The sequence below is a fragment of the Diaphorina citri genome, unplaced genomic scaffold, assembly GCF_000475195.1.
Source record: "Diaphorina citri unplaced genomic scaffold, Diaci psyllid genome assembly version 1.1 scaffold30, whole genome shotgun sequence".
In the NCBI taxonomy this organism is placed as follows: Eukaryota; Metazoa; Arthropoda; class Insecta; order Hemiptera; family Psyllidae; genus Diaphorina; species Diaphorina citri.
Window position 1 is genome coordinate 200,998 of NW_007377468.1, and position 17,038 is coordinate 218,035.

Below are 17,038 nucleotides of genomic sequence, written 5' to 3' on the forward strand. Positions count from 1 at the left end.
ATTACTGCCCTCCTTAATGAAAAGGCAGTATATCCAAATTCCTAACTTTTCAGGAAACGTCATTGAAGTTTTTGGCAGTCATTTCTGAGACCTGTGCCGAAATTTGTGTCATTTGCAAATTTTTCTCTTGAATTTAGGTTTAAAAGTTCATATTTTATCATTAATTGATGCTAAAATTCTGAAAAATAAAGTGGAAAAGAGGTAAATTAAGAAAACTGTGGTACTCACAAAGCAAGAACGCAATACATCATTGGATATGCTGCCTTCTTATTTACTAGAAAACTTCATAGTAAATAAGAAGGCAGTATATCCATGGATATACTGCTTTCTCTCTTAATGTCTCTTAATGTCTGGCGCTTACTGCTTTGCTCTTTAGCATGGCAGAGATAATTTTGGGATATACTGCCTTCTTCCTTGTCTGTGCTCCTTGTATCTTCGTTGTTTTTTTTCGTAGACTGTTTTTGATGCGTTTTTTGAATTCTACGCATAAAAATACGTGGCTATAGATATATAACTCAAAATGTCAAATTTTGGACTTACTGCCCTCTTTTTTAGCAGGGCAGTATAAAGCCCCCTGACCCGAAAAAGCTCTAAATGAAAATCAGCAAAATTTCGTTTCAGCAACGAAAAGTTCATACTGACGAGAATGAATTTATTTTGCACATTTTCTCATTTTTGAAACTTTCCCCCCCTAATTGCTCTTTTTTACCCCCTCTCACGTACTTCCCTCTTTCTCTCTCCCCCTCACGTCTATTTCTCCATCCCTATCCCTCTCTCCTTATCCTTATGATTTGGCAATGGGAACTGCACGATTTTCAGTCGACTTAACTTCGCAGAATAATCTTTGTGAAGTAAGCAATTTATTTCCTTCATAATTAGGTAGAACATCTACCGCGGGGCGCGACTTTCATGTTCAACAGCGAAGCGTTAGGTTTCATCGTGTGTATTCTACATATTAGAAAAAATGGGGGGGGGGGGGAATTCTAATGCTAGTAGAAATTCGGGGGAGAATTCTAATGCTAGTAGGAATGTGGTGGAAAATTCTCATGCTAGCAGAAAATCATTGAAAATGTCTGAAATTATTGATATTTTACGTTTCGGGAAATTGTTAATGGGAGAGTAGAAACTCCCTTTTAGGTATGTATGCCAGTTTGTGCTGAAAACAGTGAAAAATTTGTTCTGGATTTGTCCTGAAATTGCGTTACGACCTTTCCGCTATAAAGCCCCCTGACCCGAAAAAGCTCTAAATGAAAATCAGCAAAATTTCGTTTCAGCAACGAAAAGTTCATACTGACGAGAATGAATTTATTTTGCACATTTTCTCATTTTTGAAACTTTCCCCCCTAATTGCTCTTTTTTACCCCCTCTCACGTATTTCCCTCTTTCTCTCTCCCCCTCACGTCTATTTCTCCATCCCTATCCCTCTCTCCTTATCCTTATGATTTGGCAATGGGAACTGCACGATTTTCAGTCGACTTAACTTCGCAGAATAATCTTTGTGAAGTAAGCAATTTATTTCCTTCATAATTAGGTAGAACATCTACCGCGGGGCGCGACTTTCATGTTCAACAGCGAAGCGTTAGGTTTCATCGTGTGTATTGAATACGGCCCTGTCTTAGTTTTACACAAGAGCAGAGTCGTGTTTAAAAGGTAATTAATTTAAAATTATTGCCTCCCCCAAATAAAGTTTCAGGGCGAAAATAAACTGATGCTGAACAAACTATTTTTTGCGCTAACTTTCTGTCCTGAAATGGGTCTCTAGAGCGATGGAAAAAAAACTGTCCCACTTTTATTACATTTCCAAAAGTTTTCCGAGCACTGTTATGGCTTTAATGGAGTCTGCTACCACAATATTAGAGTATAATAATTGTTATTATTACCTAGTATTTTTAATCGCAATAATTGGATTAATTTATCATGCTTTATCAGATAGTGTGAACATTTATGATTATATCGTCAACTTTTTTATTATTAATTTACTGTTATAGTCTAGGCACCTACTTAATTGCGTATTTTTGCATTTTTAATTATAATTACCTATATCGTCAACTTTTTTATTATTAATTTACTGTTATAGTCTAGGCACCTACTTAATTGCGTATTTTTGCATTTTTAATTATAATTACATGTCAACTAATTGCTAGATACTATAGATACGCATTGTTAATTATGTTGGGTAGCTATAGGTATCACACGCGCATAGTGTATAATTGGATATTTCGCTAAAGATTACCTACCATAACTGGATTTATAAATTTCAAATGCAAAAATAGAAAATGTTAAAATAGGTAATGTGATGATAATGTATATTGTACATATAAAAAGCACTTATTATACGAAACAGACAAACTTGTACATATCTATAGACGATTTTGCAAATGCTGTTCAATATCTGTGTCTGCCATGGCGGGGGCGAGTTAACGATGAAAGTTTTAAGCTAAAGATTACCTACCATAACTGGATTTATAAATTTCAAATGCAAAAATAGAAAATGTTAAAATAGGTAATGTGATGATAATGTATACATATTGTACATATAAAAAGCACTTTTATTATACGAAACAGACAAACTTGTACATATCTATAGACGATTTTGCAAATGCTGTTCAATATCTGTGTCAAACATGGCGGGGGCGAGTTATCGATGAAAGTTTTATTATCTGAATATTGCGTACTCCCCCACTGCTCTCTATAAAGCTTATAGCTTAATATTCAGGTCAAGGTCGCAGGAAATAAAGAGCACTTAAAGCTCTAAAATTTCATAAAGTCGGGACAAGGATACAATACATATTTATTGTTTTAATTCTATCCTAAATATTTGATGGGAAGGCGGAAGGATGGGTGAGATTAGTGGTACTTATTTCTTGTTGTTGCTAAAACAGCTTATAATATCTAGTTACCTTAAGCAGGGTCTGTATAATATTTACTATGTACTATCTCGCAGGAAATAAAGAGCACTTAAAGCTCTAAAATTTCATAAAGTCGGGACAAGGATACAATACATATTTATTGTTTTAATTCTATCCGAAATATTTGATGGGAAGGCGGAAGGATGGGTGAGATTAGTGGTACTTATTTCTTGCTGTTGCTAAAACAGCTTATAATATTTAGTTACCTAAGCACCTAAGCAGGGTCTGTATAATATTTACTATGTACTATAGGAGTATAGTTATGCAATGCAGGGTATGCTGACATTTCCAAGAGGCAAAGTCTGAAATACTTTCGACCTAAAGTCCTGAAAAGTCCCTTTATGTAGTTGCTCTGATATTTTTGACATTCCCTCAATTTTTCTAATAATATGAATAAAAAAAGAGCTACCCGAGTTTCACAGAAACATGCTATTTACGAAGAAAAAACAAGAAAAATATGTCATTCTTATTTGTATGCCTAAGTCGAAAAGCTTTTGCAAATTATTTCTCAGAAACATCTAACCTATTTATCAACAATAAACATCAATTCATTACTACAAGTTGGAAAACTGAAACACACACTTGATGTCCTTACCAAAAACAAGATAAAAATTGCAGCTATTCAAGAAACTAGATACTTTGACGAATGTGCTTTTGAATCAGAAGGTTTTAGAATCTACAAAGGAAAACCAGGAAAAAGAGTAACAAAGAATATACCTCATCTAGGAACGGGCTTCATAGTCGATAAGAGAATGATCAACTCCATCTTGGAATTCTCATCGAGCTGTGGAAGATTGTCAACCCTATCATTCAAATCCATGAACAAAGCGTATACTGTTGTAAATTTCCACGCCCCTACAAATGATTCTAATAGAAAAGAACTTGAAGCAACCGATAAAATCTGGGAAAAACTTGAAGAGACAATAGATCAAATCCCTAAACACCATACCACAATCTTGATGGGTGACTTCAATGCTCAAATCGGTAGAGAAAGAAAATATCAAAAAATAGTTGGTAACTATCCGGCACATAAAAGAACTAATAAAAATGGAGAACGCCTTATCGATCTTTGTAAAAATTGTGATCTAGTTTTAAAATCGACGTCCTTCAAACACTTAGCACGGAAAGCAAAAACTTGGAAACATCCAAACCCTCTTTTCGGTGAATTCCAACTTGACCATGTAGCCATATCCAAGAAATCTGAAAAAGAAATATTAAATGTTAAAGTTCTAAGAAGCGCCAATGTAGATTCAGATCATTACATGTCCCTGGTGAAGATGAATGGTATCCCTCTTAATAGAAACTCCATGAATAAAACCAAGAAGAACGCAATACCAAAGTTTGATGTAAGTAAACTGAAGGAGAATAGCAATGAATATTGTGAGTCCCTACATGAGAAGACAGATAAATCAACTTGGAATGGTTTAAAAGAAGCTATCGTGAAATCAGCAACTGAAACAATCCTTTTGAAAAAGAAGCGAAAACATCCTTGGTGGACTGAAGAGTGTGACAAAGCAATCCAAGAGAGGAGACAAGCCTGGTTGAAATGGAATAATAAGAAGAACGTGGAAAATCATGAAAATTTCTTGGCACAGAGAAAGTTGACCTCAAAATTATTGAAAACGGCAAAAAGAAATTTCAACAAACTTCAAATATTCCAAATAGAAGAAAATTTCAAGAAACACCATACCCGTGAATTCTATCAATCCTTCAAACATCAATTGTCTAAATTCAAAGCCCCTACTCTACATATCAGAGGTTTAGATGGAAGACTCAATTTAAACGACAAAGATTGTTCAAAAGCTTTTGCAAATTATTTCTTCGAATTGTTGAATGCTGATAAACCAGAAGACACACTTGATTTCTACCCCAATGTGGCTCCCAATGATAGTCCTCCACCTTCGCTTGAAGAGATCATGAAAACCATTCGAGATTTAAAAAATAATAAAGCTGCAGGTGAAGATAGTATACTGGCTGAATTGTGGAAATATGCAGATTTGAACTCCGTCGTAAATCTTCATAAAATAATCGAAAATATATGTGAAACTGAAACCTTACCTCCCGACTGGACATCTGCAGTTATCCATCCCCTGCATAAGAAAGGAGACAAGAGCGATCTTAACAACTATCGCGGGATTTCCCTATTGTCAGTAACTTACAAGATTTTTGCAAGAACACTGTTAAACAGGGCGGAAGAAAAGTTGGATCAGCACATTGGAGAATATCAAGCCGGCTTTAGAAAATCTAGATCTTGTCCCGAACAAATACACAATCTCAAAAGTATTATCATGTACACTAAAAAAAGATCTAAAACATTTGTAATAACGTTCGTGGACTTTCAAAAGGCTTATGATTCCATCGATAGAGACACGCTGAAAAACACCATGGGAACTGCACGATTTTCAGTCGACTTAACTTCGCAGAATAATCTTTGTGAAGTAAGCAATTTATTTCCTTCATAATTAGGTAGAATACCTACCGGGGCGCGACTTTCATGTTCAACAGCGGAGCGTTAGGTTCAAAATGAAATGTTCCTTTTCCACTTTCCAGACTCGGGAGTTCTCCATGGTGTGTCAATATTTCGTGAACTTTTAACTGTACTCTGGGACGATCGGGATTTCACATTGACATTTCCAGAGTTCTTTCAAAGAGTTGTGATGTATTGCTCCCGCCTTCAGTTCCTCTTTTTTTATCAAACTTTTCTTTCAACAGATGAGCGAATTTTTTTCAACTTTTGAGTTCGAGATGTCAAATTTGTCTTGCTAGTTTATGAAGCATCTGTCGTGAGATCTTTTCAACCTTTGAGTCCTTTGAATTCTTTTCCGTGTCACCTTGGCGTAATGTACACATGTAGTTTTGAAAACACTGCTAAATTTTAGAGAATTTTCAGTAGGTATACCTACATAAGTAGTTTGTAAAAATTGATTAGCTGTGTAAAAATAATACCTACAAATTTCAATTTTTCCTTATTTTTAAAAAATACCTCGTATCAACAAAAAACAGTTACCTACTATAGTTTACCTTGTGGTACTGTGCACTACATTATGTGATAATGAAGCTTGAGGAAACAAACACCAAGTCTTCCTCAATGAAACCTACACTGTCCTCTACGTCTAGTTCTAATTGTGGTGAGTAAATCTGGTTGGTTCGTTGGTTGGTATCAAATGCTGGGAATTGACTATCAGGTCATTTTCCTACGACTATTTTACCTCCGGATAAGAATTTCACATTGGGAGTTGTCACTCACTCGGAAGCTTTTTCTGTCACTCACTGAGACACCGAAAAAAAGTCGGAAGGTTTTTCGCCACACACGGTCTGACAGTCAGACAGTCGAAGCGTGAGTGACCGGCCTAGTAATACATTATGTCTCTAAAAAGCTCAATGTCTGAACTGTCTATCGTTGGTTGGTATCAAATGCTGGGAATTGACTATCAGGTCATTTTCCTACGACTATTTTACCTCCGGATAAGAATTTCACATTGGGACCGCTTTCGTAAAACTTTCCTTTTTTTTTTTTTTTTTTTTTTTTTTTTTCGCATTCCCAGGCCAAATGTTGAAAAATCGGTATTTCAGATGATTACCATGTATGAACTTTTTTCCGATTTCACACGAATATAATATGCTCTTACTAGAGTGCATTTCCTGCTGTTCAAGGACACTCTGTTGACATTAGGTGAAGTGCAATATAATAATAATTTCGTTGGTTATATTTTTTTTGTATTCCCCGGCCAAATGTTGAAAAATCGGTAGGTATTTCAGATGATTACCATGTATGAACTTTTTTCCCATTTCACACGAATATAATATGCTCTTACTAGAGTGCATTTCCTGCTGTTCAAGGACACTCTGTTGATATTAGGTGAAGTGCAATATATGTAAGTAGCTATTGTACTCAATACTCATAATTATTTACACTCTGTATACTTTATATTACGATACACTCTTCACACTTGGTAAAATAAAGGGCAGATAATAGAGAGGGAGGGTTTTACGCTTCCTATCTTTGTCAGGACCAGACAGTGGCGTACTCTGCAGGATTTATTCTATTCTATCCTTTAAGAAGGGAGTTTCAGTGGTGTATTATATCTATTCTGGTCTAAGATGAAGGCTTACTGGCAAAGAAAAAAAGCCAGTGAGAATTAAAACCACGTGGTCCAAGTTGGCCGAAACGATAGCAAAAAAAAAAAATAATAATAATAATAAAAGATGAAATGGTTTGAGATTTGTCAACACCAACCTTAGAAACCTCTCCCTCTCTCTCCTTCCCCTGTCTCTATCTCCTACCCAAGTTGGCCGAAACGAAAGCAAAAAAAAAAAAAAAAAAAATGCCTAAGTCGAAGGTCATGTGAGAGCTTTTTTCTCCCAGCTTATTCGGTAAGTTTGTTTTTATTGGCTCTAAACTTACCCCTGTGCTGTTTATAGACAAGCTTTCCCTCTTGCCCTTTTACGCTGTCTTAGTTGTGAGACTTTGGAAGAAGTAGGTGGTACAATCCCAGGAGAAAATTGTTTTCTCAGAAAACAGACTCGGGGGAAAATAAATCTTTTTTGACTTCTTTTCCTTATAAATCAAAACGTATAAAATAAAGCCCGTCAATTTAGAACTGTTCACAATTGAATACCCGCACCAATATTAGAATATTGTTAACTTTTACCGTCCTGGAATTCCCCCTTCCCAGAAAATTGTTTTCTCAGAAAACAGACTCGGGGGAAAATAAATCTTTTTTGACTTCTTTTCCTTATAAATCAAAACGTATAAAATAAAACCCGTCAATTTAGAACTTGTTCACAATTGAATACCCGCACCAATATTAGAATATTGTTAACTTTTACCGTCCTGGAATTCCCCCTTCCTTCTCTACTTTTACAGTAATATCGAGGAGGAAGAGGAAGAAGAAAGAGGCTTTGACTTTTTGAATGTCATTAAATTGATGGTACAATACCAAAATTGTGAACATTGGACCCTCTTCCATCCAAATTTTGTAAACCATTTTCAAAGGTTTCCCCGTTCTTTGTCTAATATACCTACAAAATACAGAGGTCCTCTATTAAAATGTCCTGTTCCTCTCCTCCCCCCTCCTCTACCTTCCTCCCTTTGGGATATTTCAAAATGAAATGTTCCTTTTCCACTTTCCAGACTCGGGAGTTCTCCATGGTGTGTCAATATTTCGTGAACTTTTAACTGTACTCTGGGACGATCGGGATTTCACATTGACATTTCCAGAGTTCTTTCAAAGAGTTGTGATGTATTGCTCCCGCCTTCAGTTCCTCTTTTTTATCAAACTTTTCTTTCAACAACAGATGAGCGAATTTTTCTCAACTTTTGAGTTCGAGATGTCAAATTTGTCTTGCTAGTTTATGAAGCATCTGTAATGAGATCTTGGTGTAATGTATGTACCTAGTTTTGAAAACACAATTTTAGAGAATTTTCAGTAGGTATACCTACATAAGTAGTTTGTAAAAATTGATTAGCTGTGTAAAAATAATACAAATTTCAATTTTTCCTTATTTTTAAAAAATACCTCGTATCAACAAAAAAAAAAACAGTTACCTACTATAGTTTACCTTGTGGTACTGTGCACTACATTATGTGATAATGAAGTACGTGTGTGGGCGGCCTTTGAAAGCACTGAAATCATGCCATGACGTCAGTCTTTAGACCACCTGATCTGAGAGACCGAAAAAAGTCTGAAGCTTTTTTTTGTCACTCACTCGGAAGCTTTTTCTGTCACTCACTGAGACACCGAAAAAAAGTCGGAAGGTTTTTCGCCACACACGGTCTGACAGTCGAAGCGTGAGTGACCGGCCTAGTAATACATTATGTCTCTAAAAAGCTCAATGTCTGAACTGTCTGGTTCTGACAAAGATAGGAAGCGTAAAACCCTGGTACAGCAAAACCACAGATTATATCTCATTTGGACACAAAACAGCTCTGCCTTTTGTTCGGCGGATAAAGAGTAGGATGGCTGAGCGGGTGCTTTGTGCTTATTATACCTACAGAGTGTTCGCGACAAGTCCCAGTACAGACATGCATGGTTTTTTCGACAAATTTTGCATCCATTACCCTGATTTATTTCCACCGTGTAGGTACTATAGTATATATATAAAAAAGTAAAAAAAGAAAAAGACTACTCATTTTGAACTACCCAGGGAGCACTTATGGTTTTAGAGATTTACCATGGAAGCGAGTAGTATTACTCCCCGGTGAGTAAATCTAGAGTAGATAAAACTAGGCTAAACTAGACGAGAGTTAGTGCCTATCAGTGATTAGTTAATATATTTAGTAATCGGCACAACCTCGAAAAGTTATCTTTCTCCTGAAATTTCCCTCAACTTTTCGTTATCTTGAACTGATTTTGACACTCTCTCGATCCCTCTCTCATTCCATTTTTACTCTTCACTTCATTAACGCTCTCAATAGGTCTAACACTCTAAATTCTCTAAATTGACCATAACCTGCTCACACTTGAAAGGTATAATTCTCCCCCCTAAAGTAAAGTAATTTCCTCTAAATGATTAGGTACCTGTATTAATTTAATTCGTAATGTGCCCGAAACTTTCTGGTCTATCCCTTGCTAAAGAAATAGCAAAGGTTGAGTGCGAAGGGCATCCACTCGTAAAATTTGTAGCCAAAGCCAAATGTCAGCCCAAAGCAATCACCCTAGTTAGGGCTGATTGAGAAGCTGACAAAAAACGCCAACTCCCTCTGTACACGGGAAAAGGCAAAGAAAAAGAAGAATTCTTGTCTATCCTTCAACAAAGTAAGTATCCTTGGGAACTAATCTAGGTAGAATAACAAGGGCTTATAATATCCTATGGCTTGATTTTGAATTGCACTTCATCTTCATCCCGTGTTACACTCCAAGAATAAGCGGTAAAACATCTTGGTCTTTGACTCCTGCCTGTCCTGTCACTTTGCGATCTCTAGTCGTAACGTTATTAGTCTCATCATGTACTCATTCATGCTCATTCGACTGTGGAAAAAACATGAACATTTCTTCTTTTCTTCGTTAAAAGCCTCCTCTACAAAATTGAAACCTAAATAATGAGAACAAATTTATCTTCCTCCCCTATCGAAGAGAGTTAGACCTTTACAAAAGAAGTTCAATACCATCATCAACAAACAGATTGTAATTAATTTAATTCCTCACAAAGTTCTCAGTTTTCTGATTAGAGGCAATGGAAAATGGCAGGTCATTCTTTTCTTAACATCAGTGTTGGATTTCAGGTTTCTAGACTTTCTAGTTTTTGCCAAATGGAACATTAACAGATTGTAATTAATTTAATTCCTCACAAAGTTCTCAGTTTTCTGATTAGAGGCAATGGAAAATGGCAGGTCATTCTTTTCTTAACACCAGTGTTGGATTTCAGGTTTCTAGACTTTCTGGTTTTTGCCAAATGGAACATTTAAAAAATTGGCCTGTTGCAGCATTTAAAATAAATTATATAATCAAAGACTTTTTGGTGAACAAGACTGTTTACAGTTTTCAGAATTACATGCCAGATAAGCTTGAGGAATTGAAATAGAAAAATAAATAATATTAATGAAATTGGAGATATTGTTAAAATAATAAATATAGTAAAAGAAAACTGTAATGCCAAAACCACATCGGATCAAAGGCAGACCGGGATTACAGAATATAAATGCTGGAACAATACTACGTACCGAAGCCCCAAAGCTACTACCAACTACCATTATCAGGAAAATGAATTGTGATCCTTTATATCGGAGCGGGTCACATAAAAGTAATAATGGGAGATTACTCAGTTGTTAGTTACTGTGTGGGTACCTATACTTTTATGTACAAGTACCAGTTTATAGTTATTTTGTTTCTTATCTTTATTGTATACGTAATAGTTATGTTGCGATCAAGTGACCATTACATTGAAATGGGGGATTTTTCTAGCGAAATTCTTGTGTGCAGAGTCCAGTATGTAGTACTATTGCACCCATCATTTGACCAATCTGACCACAGTCCAAACATGTTGATAGCAAGAGCAAGAATTTCATCGCTAGATTTTTGAAATTTTTGAAACAAACCGAAAGGGCGAGACAACAGAAAAGAAAAGGGCATTTTTTTCGCATTCCTTTGTTGTTTAAAGAAAAAACAGAAGGAAGATAGAGGGGTGGAAATAGGTAGGAAGGTGCAGAAAACGGAAGGTAGAGAAACGAGGATGGGGAGAGGAAAAGATAATTTTTGTCGTTATTGTATCTATATTTAATAGTTATTTTGTTTCTTATCTTTATTGTATACGTAATAGTTATGTTGCGATCAAGTGACCATTACATTGAAATGGGGGATTTTTCTAACGAAATTCTTGTGTGCAGAGTCCAGTATGTAGTACTATTGCACCCATCAACTGACCAATCTGACCACAGTCCAAATATGTTGATAGCAAGAGCAAGAATTTCATCGCTAGATTTTTGAAACAAACCGAAAGGGCGAGACAACAGAACAGAAAAGAAAAGGCATTTTTTTCGCATTCCTTTGTTGTTTAAAGAAAAAACAGAAGGAAGATAGAAGGGAGGAAATAGGTAGGAAGGTGCAGAAACGAGGATGGGGAGAGGAAAAGATAATTTTTGCCGTTATTGTATCTATCTATGTAGAACATAGTCATGTTTTGTTGTAGCTCTCTGGGCGACACTCAGAAGAGAAAGAGAACGAGGGAGGGAGGAGAAATAAAAGAAAGACATGGAGGGAAGGTTAATGTGATTTTCCTATTTTGTTCTACTTTTATTTTCTCAGTCCAGACTTGTGCAATGCAACGTGCAATGCAAAGAAATGCTTTGCACGTTGCTTTGCACGTTGCATTGCACAAGTCTGGGCCCACCATTGCACGTAAAATCAAATCTGACGAATGCGAACGTTTTTCATGTATCCGATAATTTTTGTACCGATACTCAACTAGTAATGGCCTATAGTAGGTACATCATTTGCATTGCATCAGAAAGAGAACGAGGGAGGGAGGAGAAATAAAAGAAAGACATGGAGGGAAGGTTAATGTGATTTTCCTATTTTGTTCTACTTTTATTTTCTCAGTTTCTCTCTTTTACTTAGTTACTGCTAGGTTTTACTTCCTCTGCCTAGGTTTCCTGTTTCACTTAGGTGCTTTAGTGCTGGAATTTACCTTGAGGACTTTTTCAGGGGACAAAACGCGTAGGAGGTAAAAACGATGCATTTATCCAAAGAAAAATACAGTATCTAAGAATAACTAAGTACTTGTAGGAATCACTAATTATTACTCCTATATATTCAATAACAAATTGCTACTAAATTCTACCTACTTTTCTGTGTTACTGCTAGATCTTTACCTGCTTTCCTAAAATACAGTATCTAAGAATAACTAAGTACTTGTAGGAATCACTAATTATTACTCCTATATATTCAATAACAAATTGCTACTAAATTCAACTACTTTTCTGTGTTACTGCTAGATCTTTACCTGCTTTCCTTTTTTTCTAATGAGTTAGTAGGAATACTATCTAGCTAGCTGTCTAGCTCACATTACCTACACTGAAGAGGTGGTAGGAAATATAAAAGTTACACGAGAGAATGTTAAAATAGGGAAAGGCTAAAAAAAGTTAGAACGATACTTTGAAATAAAACTTTAGTTACTAACAAGAACACTTTTTTTACAAGTTTGTTCTGTAGGATGTTATGTATCATGTCATACTCGTAATCTTGTAACGAAACAGTACCTACAGCCCTACAGGTGAATTTGTTTTTCGTTTGGAATTTGTGACGAAAGAGGTTTTTGGTAACCCGATTCACCCTAAGGGTAAGAGAAAAGAACATTATCAATTTTTTCGATATTTTAATCAAGTATAACCATTGTGTCGGCCACACATGTTTCGACTCTCTTACAGGTCTGTCAACCTGTCAGACAGTCTGACTGTGGGTGGCCGGCATCAGATAGGTACCGAGATATTAGCGAATTTTTGCAACCAAAATTAGCGTCCCGTTATTAACTGAACGCTTTAAGGTTAGTTGACGAAAACTCGTTTCTGCAGATGTGCAGATACTTGTTTTGGTCAACTTGAGTCTTTCAATTATCGTCACGTAAGTTAGCGGTGCAAAAATTATCTATTGTGCATCGAACACTCTCGATATGTACCTATAGGTTTGGCGGTAGAAAATACCACAGCTCCTAACCTCATCCAGTGGTTACTTTCCACTCTAGGTGATGAGAAAGTATTGGATTTGGTCCAAATATTTGAAAACGGGAAATGTGTAGATAATATTATATCCGTTTTGGGGTTTGCCTAAAAAAAGTAATGTTCAGCCTTGCCAATTATTTTAATCAATGTTTATTATTATTATTTTATTACTTTTATTTTAATAACATGTAAAATTGTAAATGAAAATATAATTTGAATAGTACCTATAACCATCGATAGAGGCAAAGTCCGTGCCATGATTGGGAGTGGTCTGTAGCTGGATTTAGTTACGAGGTATATTGGACATACAACAATTACAACATACATACCTACATAACATAATGATGTACCAAAGTATTTCGATAGGCATTTTTATTACAGTGATAATTATATCATTTTATATCCTTATTTGCTCATGATTGTTGTTTCCTATGTCCTTTTGTGCTTGTGTCCTTATGTTCTTCTGTTCGTTGTGTTTCAGATGTGAGGCGCGAACAGCCAGTGACTATATTGAGTTCTCCAATTACATGGCCAGGGATCGCAAGTTTCCTCGCTACTGTGGCTACATTAGTCCCTTTGAGGTAAAATTTAGTTCTGTGGATTCCCCCAAAGAAAGTAAAGAATGTAAGGTCGTGGTTATGTACTGGGTTGAGATATGCAAGGTTGGTAAACTTGCCTTGTTTTTAAGTTCCCACTCCCATGCCAAACTGTAGAAACAATATCTTGTCTCAACTAGTCCTGTCTCAACACAACCCGGTACATAGCCACAACCTAAAAGAATAAAATATTTTAAAGATGCGGGTTTGATTACTAAGGCCGATGAAGTAAGATTAATTTGTTTTCAAATCCGAGGGAAAGGATTTTTTCAAGAGTGTAATGCTGTAATAAGATAATGATGTAGCTACACTGTAATGATGGTAATGTTGATTCAGTACCTAAAGTTTTCAAGACAGTAGCGAAACTGCAGGATATGGTGCTACGTATTGGGATACCATCGTCCCTGCATATTTATTTGTTAATCCTGATGTTCCTTTGGTTCCATTCTGTTCCTAGGATTTTATGTATTTTAATAACCCTAATTTTGCTGTGGTTCTATTCTATCCAGACTTTCATTGATTTTTTTTATTAACCCATATGGTTCTATTCTGCCTCCAGGTTACCTCAGATCAGAAGTTCTTCCGCCTTACGTTCAGATCCAATGACCGTCTGGACGGTACAGGGTTCAACGCTTCCTATTACTTCATTGAGGAAACAAACACCATGTCTTCCTCAATGAAACCTACACTGTCCTCTACGTCTAGTTCTAATTGTGGTGAGTAAATCTGGTTGGTTCGTTGGTTGGATTATGTTCGCGGATTTGGCAATTATGTTCGCGGATTCGCGTCCCGAATCGACATTTTGTATATTTGGCAAGCCTAAGTATAACCATTGTGTCGGCCACACATGTTTCGACTCTCTTACAGGTCTGTCAACCTGTCAGACAGTCTGACTGTGGGTGGCCGGCATCAGATAGGTACCGAGATATTAGCGAATTTTTGCAACCAAAATTAGCGTCCCGTTATTAACTGTACTCTTTAACGTTAGTTAAACTCGTTTCTGCAGATGTGCCAGATACTTGTTTTGGTCAACTTGAGTCTTTCAATTATCGTCACGTAAGTTAGCGGTGCAAAAACTCTCTTTTGTGCGTCGAACACTCTCAATACTCTATGTACCTATAGGTTTGGCGGTAGAAAATACCACAGCCTCTAACCTCATCCAGTGGTTACTTTACTTTCCACTCTAGGTGATGAGAAAGTATTGGATTTGGTCCAAATGTTTGAAAACGGGAAATGTGTAGATAATATTATATCCGTTTTGGGGTTTGCCTAAAAAAAGTAATGTTCAGCCTTGCCAATTATTTTTATCAATGTTTATTATCATTATTATTTTATTACTTTTATTTTAATAACATGTAAAATTGTAAATGAAAATATAATTTGAATAGTACCTATAACCATTGATAGAGGCAAAGTCCGTGCCATGATTCGGAGTGGTCTGTAGCTGTATTCAGTTACGAGGTATATTAGACATAGATACAACAATTACAACATAATTATGTTTATGTACCTACATAACATAATAATGTACCCAAGTATTTCGATAGGCATTTTTATTACAGTGATAATTAGATATATCATTTTATATCCTTATTTGCTCATGATTGTTGTTTTCTATGCCCTTTGTTTCCTTATGTCCTTTTGTGCTTGTGTCCTTATGTCCTTCTGTTCGTTGTGTTTCAGATGTGAGGCGCGAACAGCCAGTGACTATATTGAGTTCTCCAATTACATGGCCAGGGATCGCAAGTTTCCTCGCTACTGTGGCTACATTAGTCCCTTTGAGGTAAAATTTAGTTCTGTAGATTCCCCCAAAGAAAGTAAAGAATGTAAGGTCTTGGTTATATACCGGGTTGAGATAATATGCAAGGTTGTTAACTTGCCTTGTTTTTAAGTTCCTACTCCCATGCCAAACTGTAGAAACAATATCTTGTCTCAACTAGTCCTGTCTCAACACAACCCGGTACATAGCCACAACCTAAAAGAATAAAATATTTTAAAGATGCGGGTTTGATTACTAAGGCCGATGAAGTAAGATTAAAATATTTCCCGGAAACTTGCAACATTCGTCCCTGCATATTTATTTGTTAACCCTGATGTTCCTGTGGTTCCATTCTGTTCCTAGGATTTTATGGATTTTAATAACCCTAATTTTGCTGTGGTTCTATTCTATCCAGACTTTCATTGATTTTATTAGCCCATATGGTTCTATTCTGCCTCCAGGTTACCTCAGATCAGAAGTTCTTCCGCCTTACGTTCAGATCCAATGACCGTCTGGACGGTACAGGGTTCAACGCTTCCTATTACTTCATTGAGGAAACAAACACCATGTCTTCCTCAATGAAACCTACACTGTCCTCTACGTCTAGTTCTAATTGTGGTGAGTAAATCTGGTTGGTTCGTTGGTTGGTATCAAATGCTGGGAATTGACTATCAGGTCATTTTCCTACGACTATTTTACCTCCGGATAAGAATTTCACATTGGTACATTGGGACGCATCATGCTTATTAGACTACTCATTTTGAACTACCCAGGGAGCACTTATGGTTTTAGAGATTTACCATGGAAGCGAGTAGTATTACTCCCCGGTGAGTAAACCTAGAGTAGATAAAACTAGGCTAAACTAGACGAGAGTTAGTGCCTATCAGTGATTAGTTAATATATTTAGTAATCGGCACAACCTCGAAAAGTTATCTTTCTCCTGAAATTTCCCTCAACTTTTCGTTATCTTGAACTGATTTTGACACTCTCTCGATCCCTCTCTCATTCCATTTTTACTCCTCACTTCATTAACGCTCTCAATAGGTCTAACACTCTAAATTGACCATAACTTGCTCACACTTGAAAGGTATAATTCTCCCCCCTGCTCCGGCTTTTACGGATGGGTATACCATTTGTTAACAATTTATTTTGATGAGAGATTTGTTCTGAAAAACCAATAAATGGAAACTTATAAAATAAATAAATAATAACTTAGACGTTAAATTGACCATAACCTGCTCACACTTGAAAGGTATAATTCTCCCCCCTAAAGTAAAGTAATTTCCTCTAAATGATTAGGTACCTGTATTAATTTAATTCGTAATGTGCCCGAAACTTTTACTTTGGACTGTAAAATATAGCGAATTTCGACATAAGAGAGAAGAAGGAGAAAGAGAGCGAGAGAGAAATATAGCAAATTTCTATGTAAGAGAGAGAGAGAGGGAGAGAAACGCCCGAAACTTTTACTTTGGACTGTAAAATATAGCGAATTTCGACATAAGAGAGAAGAAGGAGAAAGAGAGCGAGAGAGAAATATAGCGAATTTCGATGTAAGAGAGAGAGAGAGACTTGAAAGGTTTTCTAATGAAACAATGGATAACATTCGAAGGGAAGGTTA

At 36.2% G+C, this 17,038-nt stretch overlaps 1 protein-coding gene across 1 annotated transcript in view; it reads left to right on the forward strand.

Moving 5' to 3' along the window:
* Positions 1-17,038, forward strand: part of LOC103511133 (suppressor of lurcher protein 1) — a 105,021-nt gene that overhangs the window by 83,929 nt on the left and 4,054 nt on the right. Inside the window, exons 10-11 of the mRNA XM_026824994.1 lie at positions 13,547-13,646; positions 14,221-14,377. Coding sequence (XP_026680795.1) covers positions 13,547-13,646; positions 14,221-14,377 — 257 coding nt within the window. The remainder of the gene's footprint in view (positions 1-13,546; positions 13,647-14,220; positions 14,378-17,038) is intronic.